We start from the raw sequence: 10,756 nt of genomic DNA, 5'->3' as shown, positions 1-10,756 counted from the left end.
TTTATTCTGCTGATATTTTCTGTTATTTTCATAGTTCTTACTGATTTTTAAAGCTACATCTATTTTAAAATTATTTTTGTTTGACATTTTCACTTTTCTGTACAAATTGTTTTTTTACAGTGTGAATCTAACATAAACTAATGTCATTATTATGATGATTATTATTATTATGACTGAACAACTTGATTCAAATGTTACCAACTGAAGCAATTAATTGAAGTTGGTCCAACATCACCTTGTGCAGTTTATTATTAATTCTCATTAGTGTGGTAAAATGTTCTGAGCTCATATATTAAAAAGCTGGTTGTGTAACTGAATCATGTATTTACTTTAAAGCAGTGAATGGAAGTGGAGCTGCTGCTGTTCAGGACCCTGGACAGCGGAGCCTCGCCGCTCTGAAGAAGGGTCGGAACCGCTTTTTCTTTCGCTGATCGTCGGATCGGTGTGACGCTGGATCTGCTCCCGGCTCTCCTCCTCACCCCCCTACACACCCACACCCACCGACTCGCTGCTCTCCTCCCCCTCCTCCCCCTGAACGGAACGTCACCTGCAGCAGAGCGGGATTTAAACAGGGACGGAGAGGGAAGAGAGTGGAGCGTCTCTGGAAACAGTCACAGTGCGCATCATAGACCGCCACACGGTGGAGCAAAGCCTAACCAAACTTTTTTTTAAATTATTTTCATTTTCATTTTTTAAAAACATTTTTACTAACATCCCCTTTCTCCCCCCCTTCTTTTAAACTGATCCACAAAGTTTTCCAACAAACAAACTCTTTACTTCCCCACATTTCTGTTTCTGGCTCCACTTTTTTTGACGTTTAAAGCAACAAGTGTGCGAGAGACATCTTGTCCTCTTGTTTCTTTCTTTGTTTTTTTTTTTTGTTTTTTTTTTTTATCCCACATAGGAAAAAAAAGAAATGCCAACGACATATTAAGCCGCCCGGGGTGGCACCACAGTGACACCGGACTGAAATGATCCTCTCCAACGTGAGCCTGAGCGGCTGCGCGGAGGTCAACAGCGCTGTGTGCGCCGGAGCCGGGGAAGGGCAGCTGGGGGGCGGATCATACCGGACCACCCTCACCCCGACGGGGAACCTGGTGGTGGCCGTGTGCCTGGGCTTCATCGGCACTTTCGGACTTCTGAACAACCTGCTGGTGCTGGTGCTCTTCTGCCGCTACAAGATGCTGCGGTCTCCCATCAACCTGCTCCTGATTAACATTTCCATCAGCGACCTGCTGGTGTGCGTACTGGGGACTCCGTTCAGCTTCGCGGCCAGCACGCAGGGAAGGTGGCTCATCGGGGAAGGAGGATGCGTGTGGTACGGATTCGCCAACTCCCTGTTTGGTGAGTAGAAATGCGGAATCTGCAGGATCGTGGAGCTTTTCTGTTGCACCCACAGGCGACTGCATCCATGTATGTATTTTATTTCGCATGTTGGAACGCGTTTTGTGTGCGTCTGTGTGTTTTATCACTGCGCTTAGGTGCTTCGTGATGGTGAGCTTCATCGATGAGGATTTAGAAGAATTAGAAAAGAGTGACTGTGAACTGTGCGTCTTTGTGGGGATATGAAAGTTTGATAGAAAAACCTTTAAAATGCAGGTGGGGGTGAATAATTAGACCATGATCGGTGCTTATGCTTCAAACTCGAAAACATAAAGCCAATTTTCAGCCATTTGCATGTCTCTGCTGGAGCAGGCAAACATGCGTATTGTCTTTCTTTAAATTAATCCTGGGTGTGATCATCCTGCAGACATCAGAAGGTGTTTTTAAAAGTGCAGATCATTTGACAATAAGCTAAGGCTGCAGTTGTGCAGTCAGAAGGGGTGCAGTTCATCATTAAGTTAAAGGATGCACTGCTGTGGTCCTGATGCTGCAGGTTTTGTCCAGGTGATGACTCCTACAGAAACAGTGCTGTGCAGAGGCTGTGCCGGTCATTATCTCCGGATTGCTGCTGCATGACAGACTGTTGAATCACTTCCAGCCACTTCGGAGGGCTGCATGTGCATACGTTCTGGTGGCACGAGGTCTCTGGGGGTGTTTAGGGAAACATATGGTGTGCATAGATGCTTAGCCATTTGTCCAAATGTCATTATGAACTTTGAAAACATGTCACAGGACTGTCAGCTGCTGCCATGTGAAGCAGACCTGCTATTAAATGGCCGCTAAATGCTTGTTACCATGTAGCTGAGTGGCTGCGCCTGAGGCAAAAGGAAGCCTCATCGCTGTTCATTTAGCTGCGGGTGCAGGTCTGTGGGGCTGTCGGGACACATTCGGGGCCATGTTGCAGAATAAAATCACTCAAGGGGGGAATGTGTGATGAGAAAGGGGGCGCTGCTCTGCCTTCTCTTACTCAGGAGTGCTGATATCAATGCAAATGGGACACAATGCAACCAAGAATCAGGCTCTCAATCTCACCTGGAGATGAGCCAGACTGGGAGGAGGGACCATTAAAAAGCATTAAACATAGAATAATCTCCACTTCCTCTAAGAGTTGTATTAATTAAAACTTCAGTGAATGCGATTGAGTCCTTTGAGTGGAATTTGTTTGGCGTCGAATTTAAGAAAAGCCTCATTCGTGCATCAAAGCTGAGGATGTTCTTCTATCATCAGTCCTTGGCCTGACGCCTGATTTTAAAGTTCTTCAGTGAACAGTCTTTCTTGCTCTCAGTCCCACTAATTGCTTTAAAAGCTTTCCATGCCATCCAAACAACCTTTGAAGACCAGGCAGCCATAGATGTCTGAAAACACAAATTCTGCCTCTATCTCTGACATTAGCACAATGCTGTAGCAGTCTCATTGCCATCTATTATACCAGTTCTTTCTCGCAGTCCAATCAAAGTGTGCATTTCAAAGGATGTCTGGCAGCTTAGGACTTGAAATCAAGCTCTTAAACTAATAGTTGCAGAAGAAAGAACACACAGGAGCAGGATGTACTTGGTATCAAAGTCATTTTAGTCCTGAAAATGCTGTAATTTTGGATTGAAGTTGGATTCATAAACCCTTGGAGTTCTTCTGTATTTGACTGAATGTGGTTAAGATCAGATGTAAGAAGCTTCAATCTATACGTGTCTCATATAGACCATGGTGTTGTTGTTTTGCTGCTTTTGTTTCCTGCTGTTAAAGCTCAAATCAGTTCATCAAAACCAATTGATTTCATGGCAATGTTCTTTTGAAGGCCCTGAGTTCATTTGGCACTAATGAAAACATGGATTTTCACCGGACTGAGGAAAGGAAGATGAAATATTTAGACCTGCACGTCTCTCTACAGCTGCAGATTGACTGAACATTACATGCTGGACGTCCATAGTCGACGGCCGCAGCTTTGCTCTGATGAAGTTTGTGTAACAGCCTCATAAATCTTTCACAAAGTGCTCCCTCTCACTCACTTCAGTGCATCTAATCTCCTGGTGTTTAAAGCCTCACTTTAAGCGGAGCAGCCACTGGTAACCACCCACAAACTGAGCAGCACTCCAGCCAATACCTGCTGTAACCAAAGACTTCAGGCATTTGCCCTTATCTACAGTGGGATTATGGTTTATTTGGCCACCTGTGTCAGAGCCCGGTTGCTTAAAAGGCAGCTGTTGGAAAAAACCTGAACTAAAAAAAGCCTCTGAGAGAAAACAGAAGGGTTTGTACTCATCCAACATCTCTTTGTAGCCATTTCCAGTTTCTTTGTGGCCGTTTTGCAATTGTTCATTTTTATTTGTTTATATATATTTTGTGGTACTTTTCAATCTCGTTTAGCATCATTTTGCAGGTGGAACCTTTGGGCGCCATCCATGCAGCAGAGAAAGCAACTAAAGATTTACACATATTGCGCTCAGTGAGTCAAATGAATTCAGCAGGCTTGATCAGCAGCTTTCTATACTTGCCTGCTTTTTGTCACCAGGCCAGCCCATTTCTTTCCTTGATCTGTTGCTTGAATTTTCACACAGGACACTCAACTTAACTAAATTGAATTTCCCTTTCCTTAAGAGCCTCTTGAATCTGTCAAACTTTTAAATTCAAACCAGACTCAAGTGCTACTTTCACTTCCTCTGGGATAAGTTGGCAATTTCCAAAACAGGATTACTTCATTTGAGGCATATCGCAGAGAAAGAAGAAGAAGAAAAAAAAGAAGAAGGCGAGCCTCTGTCATTTCTCAGTATCTGGTTGTACTCTGATTGTATCCACTGTCCCGCTAACTCGAATGTTATACCAAGATTAAGCGCCATCTGAAGATGTGTAACACTGACATCCAGAAGGAGCCAATTTATTAAAATCTGTCTGACAGAACTTCTATAAACTTCTATAAACTAAAACATCGCAGAAGACACAGTAAGAGAGAGAAAGAGAGAGAGAGAGATGGCTCGCAGACATCATTAGAGCCTGTATTGGTTATGGATGAATAATCCCTCAATGGGCACATAAAAACAGAGAGAAAGGAAGAGTGAGGGAGGGTCAGAGAAAAGGAAAAGTGAAATTGATTGTTTAGATGAATAATGCCGGGTACAGCTTTGACAAAGCAACTGTGTCTGTCTTCCCCAAATCTCTATAAAGCTTTTCCCAAATGATCGATGTTCCTTCAAATTAGAGGGCATCACTGTCAATGACAAAAGACGTCGTTAGCTTGGTGTTAGCGCGTCGTATTCCTGCTTCCTTGCCAACATCGATTTTTTTTTTTTTTTGAGGGGGCTTTTTCGCTCACTGTCTTAGATTGTTGAATGACTGAACAACTGAAGATCCACCACTTTGACTTTACGCCAGCAGCATCAACTGAAGACAATTTGTGGAGACGTGGGTTGTGTATGCGTGCGCCGCTATAGTCGAACTCTATACTTTTCCCCTCCACCATCAGCCTCCTGGCACTCATTTAGCCGCTTCGCCTCCTCCAGCCCACCTCTTTGCATTTCCCTTCCTCCTCTCTTGCTGAACTTTTTATTGTCTTCCATTATACAGTGTAGGAACAGGACAGGCTCTTTTTATTCTTTGACACCCGGCCTGCGTGTCTCTGCATACTGTTGGCTTCCTCCTGCCTCAAGTGGACTTTGCAAACAGTCACTGGATTAACCTTGCACTGCCGAGCTGCATATTGAAGTCACACTGTCCTCCTGCGCACACACTCATACAGGCACAGCAAGATATGGGCAAAGACACGGCAGAACATGTATAGAGGAGAGGAAATGCATATATATGTGCATCACGCCGGCACAGGCACCACCTGGTCTGACTGATGTTAATTTGTTATGACCGTATGAAGAAGTCTCAGCAGGGAGAAAGAAAGCAGAACAATGCCACTCCGCCGCAAAGGTCAGAGTGAGTGAGCCAGCTAATGAGCCAGGCTAATAAACAGTGAATTAAAGGTCTCGTAAAGTAGAGACAAAAATATGTTTTAGTGATGATAGGTGGCTGCTTTGAGTCGTGCATCCTTCTTCATGTGAGACAAATCCCCAGGAAAGTTATTTTTTTCTTTGTAGACTCACAGTAGTAAAAAGAAAAAAGAAAACCACTAGGGTGGGACTTTCAGGGCAAACACAGCTTTATTGAATCCTGTGTTTTTCATTCAAACTGTCTTTTCCTGGATATACAGTATCAGACGAGCAATACTGAACCAGATGCTTTCTAAAAGACAAATAAGACAGAAGCAGCGAGGGAGCAACACGGAGGAAGTAGAGCAAAGATTTTGTTGTTTTTTTTTTTCTCCCCAAACATTATCAGATCATAATATGTTTCATTTTGGATTATTAAATTCAGCTGCTGACTTTTATCCTGCCAGAGGACTAGAGAATGGATAGAGGATGATGTTTGATTTCAGACGCTATGAAGTTACATCCAAACTCGTGTGGGTGTTTATCACAGTGACGCTACACGGCGTCAAATAAAGATGTCCTTGTCACTCTAATAAAGTGCTATGTAACCAGAGACAGTGGTGTGCTCATTAAGAGGGTGAGGATCTGCTGATGTGATGAAGTTTTCCTTTTAAAACTCATGATTTCCAACCATTTACAGCAGTGTTAAAGAGCCTGAAGACAGAGTGTTACTGCAACATGATGACTGCCAGTGTTCAATTTTGATGCCTCTGCATGTGAGTCATGAAGTAGAGCTGCTAATTAGCAAATTTGAAGTGTGATTTATTTTGGCAGTCACTCAAAGCTGGTTAATAGACACTGGAGACGTTTAGAGACATCAGTTACAAGCTCCCAGCCTGACCTGTGATGGACGACCTGACAGGATTACTGGATGTGGCACATTGTTGGCGTCCGCTTCGCCTGTTTGTTCATTTATACATCGGGACAACTCTCAGTACATCATCGTGCTTGTATCACCAAACGTGTGCCAATACAGTATTCTTGATTTGGGATGTCAGAAGACCTGACAGTTAGGTGCCAAGCTGATGCCAAAGTTTTGAGAATGTGAGGGTGCTTATTTTCTGTGGTACTGAAAGTGCTGCAGCTGTCACAAGGCTAATTTCAACTGCAGGAGGTTGCAGGTCGTTTTAGTGGAGCTCAAAGCTTTATGCATGTTCCGACTGCAAGAACCGTCCACGTAGAAAATCAATCAGTGTTGCTTTCAAGAGAAAAAGTGCCCATTCTGGAGTAGGGACCCCCGAATGGCCTCTAAAGACTGCAGTGTGGATCTTAACACTGACTTTTTATACTCAGAGAACCAAAAAATGCAGATTTTTTTAAACTTGGAGAGGTTAACAAGCGCCGTTGTTCTGCCCTCTCGATATCAGCCACATAAAATCCACCATACAAACTAACATAACAAACCCTCCATTGTTGTATTTGCTGTGTGCTCATAGAACTAAATAAACTCTAGCACTGACAAGTTATTTAAATATCACACGCTTAAGGCCTTCTCAAATTTGATAGGCAATAAGAAAAACAGTTAAACACATTCTGGGCAACAAAGTCATTGTTACTGGCTCTGTCCTTAACATCAGAATAGCACTGTTGGACGTCTGCATTCCATCGTTAATTTACACAGGGAAACAGATGAAGGCAAACTAAGCAACGAAATATGTCATTTGCCTTCCAAAATGACACATTAATTCACTTGAGACACCCGTATCAGCAGGGAGACATCTTTTTGTCAGCACTTTTGAAAACGTTGCATATCAAACCTCTAAAGCTCCGAGCTATTTTTAGAAACATCCCCAACTTCAATTAGTAACAATTTACCAATAGTTACCTGAATGAACAAGACTGGGCTCTATGGATCAGAGACATGAGTCTATACTTTTATTACTAGCCAAAATTTACAACATGAGTCATCAATGTTACTGAATCAGTTCTACAAACTCAACTGCGGCTCAATCAAATTTGATGCAACAGAAATGATGCCCAACAAATAGTATGTTCATTTTAATCACACCTGTTCACTGAATGTTCCATTTTCACAACAGTTAAAGCCTGATCCCAGTACAGGCAGAAACGGATAAGATTTGTTTTATGGCTTTGGCACAGCATGAGATAGATAAGGAGATGAAAGACTGCAGTTTAGGTAAAAACAAAACCTGTCAACTGCTGTTTTCAGTGTCGGCAATGAACAGTCAGGTTTTATTGTAGCTGTGGAAGTAGAAGTAACATAAAAAGATGTGTAGAAAAGAGAAATATGATGATCAGATGTAAACACTAAATGAAAAACCCAAGAATGTGCCAAACATTCATTTCAATCAACAACAAATGCTGCACTTTTCTTTCCTTTTGGTTTTAATGTTTTAAAAATGTGTCATAAAGTTTGATGAACCTTCAGCAAGCAGCAACCAAAGAAACGTTTCTGGGGATTTCTGCAGCTCAACACTTGCCTGTTTCTGGGTTTGTTTTTTTTTGTTTTTTTTTTTTTGTGATATAAAGTCATGCACCTCAATGGAAACAACACCACTATGGCTAAGAAGTAGAGAGCATTCCAATATGTCTGACACTATAACACAGTTATGGTGCCATAAATTATAAAAAGACATAATCAAATGTTGAATTTGGTGGTACCAATACTGGAAAACAATAGGGGCTGACCATAATAGGGCCTCTTTGACTGAGCCTATTTAGGTCTTTACAACCTCTACAAACTAGACATTTTTCACACTACACTACACATCGACTTTAGAAGAATATTTCACATTGCTGAATCTATCCTTCAACAACTTATGCATAATGTTTGTAAATCATACTGCATTTATTTCATTGATAAAGTCTGTTTAATTGTCCTCCTAATCTGTCATGTTATCTTCTCTCTGCGCTGTGTCATACTGGCTGCAGTTAAACTGAGCAATCTCAAAATTTTTGTCGTGTGACTATCGGTTGCCTTTAAATCTGTAATAGCTTCACAATTTCACCACAGAAACAACACGATAGAGATTTTTGTGTTTTACAGAATCTGGTGCAAAATAGTTACTTTTGGCAAAGTTTTGGATCAGACATGCAGAACTTTCCCCAATAGCACCATAAGTCGTACATTATTCTTTTACAGCCAGAAAGCTGACTATTCTTTATGCTGTTACAGTTTCTTGCTTTGATAATAGGTGTAATTTTGCCAATTTCTTAAACAGATTATGCCTTATAATTGCGCCAGCACATATTGTGGAGCAGAGGGTTAGCAGACTTGCAAACTCGAAACAAAATGTTGGTTAAACCACTGATTGAACTAGATTTCCTGGTAAACTAAACAGCTAATCAGAAAATAGTTTTGTCAGCATTAAGTCAACATTATTCATCAACCATTGAGAACTAATCACCAATTCAAAAGACATTTTAGTCTGACTTTTACTCTTTGCTAAAAGACAATGGAGTAAAGGTTATTTCTATAGGGCTATGATTAAAAGGTTGCCACAAAACATGTTCATGAGCATAGAAAAATACTCGTTGTGAATTATAATTAGTGTATATTGTGTTTTTTTCTATGTAAAAGTCATTAATTGCATGACCCTCCTCCCTAACGTGTACATTTTTTCCAGTACACTCCTTAAGCTCAGAAAAACTTTCCACCTTCAGCAGAAGAATTTGAAAACAGCCTCCTAGTGTTTCTGCACAGCTAAGGTCAAACATCTGCCAGTAGCAACACTGACAAAAACACATTTGTTCGTGAAAGGGGGACTTTCAAGTGCTGCTTCTGCACCACACCAGTGTTTACTGCTGACACCCAGCTATAAACACCAGTGCAAAGACTTCATGTGAAATATTACATCAGCCCGTCCACCTGCTGTGAGAGGACAGTACTCCCAGTGTTTCATCTCCAACCTCACACAGTGCACAGACAACAAGAAAAGATGAGACACAGCAGCAAGGAGTTAGGCATCTTTTATCAAAAAATATGGTAAATATATTTGGGGGTTGCTATGAATCAGCCGCAGATCAAACAGAAGCATAAGTGGGTTGTTGTAAAACTATGTTGACTCTGTAATATTGAAGTAAGAGAGCTAATAAAAGCCCGGAGCTGAGCAGTCTGTGTAGGAAAAGCAACATGAGTTCAATATCTGGGGTCAAACAGACAAGAATAACACGCTGTGCCACAGAGACTCTGCAGTCAGGGGTGCAGAGAGTCTGGCCAATTTGTTTGCACAATGCCAGCGCAAAAAAACAAAATCATCATCTTCAACTGGAGCTAAAATTAGTTTCCACCTTTCTCCACCGGCTCTAGTTTTTACCTTGATTCATTCAAGGTGGTGTGTAGCCACTGAAAGACCTGAACCGCCTTCTTAGAGGAGCGTCCAGATCAGCTACCCTTCCTTGCCACTGAAAATTAATGGGCATTAAGGACGGCCTCATGGATCATAATGGCTTCAAAACAAATAGCGAACAGGATCAAAAGGCGGTGGGGTCGAACACTGAGCTGCAGGCTCCGGCTGCTCAGACTGTGAAATACCAAAAAAGAGAGATAACAACAGAAAGACGTTGTGTGCTCACTGAGCGGTCGCAGAAAGATAAGACGGCTTCTGAAAGCTTCTGTGTTGTGTTTCAGTGCATTGGTTGTGTCACACAGAGACACAGGTAGAGCTGCTGTTCAAGATTTACAGCAGTGTGGGTCTGCTGCAGGCCCCACAATGTGAAATATTAGGTCACTCTGTTTGCTGTTGGTTTACTACACTGCACATTTCACTTAGGCAATTATCTTTCTAAGTCATAACATGGCCTCCCCATGAACCGGTAAGACTCATTCTACCTGCACTCCTGATTTCAGAAAGAAATGTGGGGCTTTATGTCACAGGCAGTGACTGTGCATGTTTTCCTCACTAGAGAAGATAAACATTGGGACAGGCAATGCACTTCTGTCTCTAGTTTATGGTCCAATTAAATGTGAAATACCACAGTGAGGGTAGAAAAACGAAAGAGCACATCTGCACATGCTGTCTGTAGCCTTGTGCTTGCTTGTGTATTGTACGTATTTCCTTTGGTTAACTGTTAATGCTACACTACAGGTCAATCCATACTGTCTAAACCACACTGAACCTGCAATGATTAATCAAGTAGTTGCAAACTCTCACATTAATTGGTACCTATTGTGATCATCGATTAATCATTGTGAATAAAAAACTGTCAGAATTCTTTGGTTTAAGCTTTTTAAATTTGAATATTTTCAGATTTTAACTCCTTTATGACAGGAAACTCTTTGGATTGCAAACAAAAAATGACATCACAAGTTTTGAGGAACACTGATCAACGATCTTCACCATTTTTTGGGCTTTTTGTAGAGCTAAAAACAGTGAAAATAATAGTTATGTGCAGCCCTATACCTCATAGATGCATATAAACCTATGTATGTGTGTGTCCTGGCTGCC

At 41.7% G+C, this 10,756-nt stretch overlaps 1 protein-coding gene across 1 annotated transcript in view; it reads left to right on the top strand.

Annotated features, from left to right (window-relative positions):
• The first annotated feature begins 578 nt into the window (after nucleotides 1-578).
• LOC111588102 (vertebrate ancient opsin-like) overlaps nucleotides 579-10,756 on the top strand; it is a 77,403-nt gene continuing 67,225 nt past the window's right edge. The window contains exon 1 of the mRNA XM_023298255.3: nucleotides 579-1,344. Within this exon, the coding sequence (XP_023154023.1) occupies nucleotides 972-1,344 (373 nt within the window). The 5' untranslated portion in view covers nucleotides 579-971. The remainder of the gene's footprint in view (nucleotides 1,345-10,756) is intronic.

Source organism: Amphiprion ocellaris, chromosome 10 (genome assembly GCF_022539595.1).
Source record: "Amphiprion ocellaris isolate individual 3 ecotype Okinawa chromosome 10, ASM2253959v1, whole genome shotgun sequence".
Lineage (NCBI taxonomy): Eukaryota > Metazoa > Chordata > Actinopteri > Pomacentridae > Amphiprion > Amphiprion ocellaris.
The sequence above is the reverse complement of the archived record's forward strand: the minus strand, read 5'-3'. Positions and strand labels throughout refer to the sequence as shown.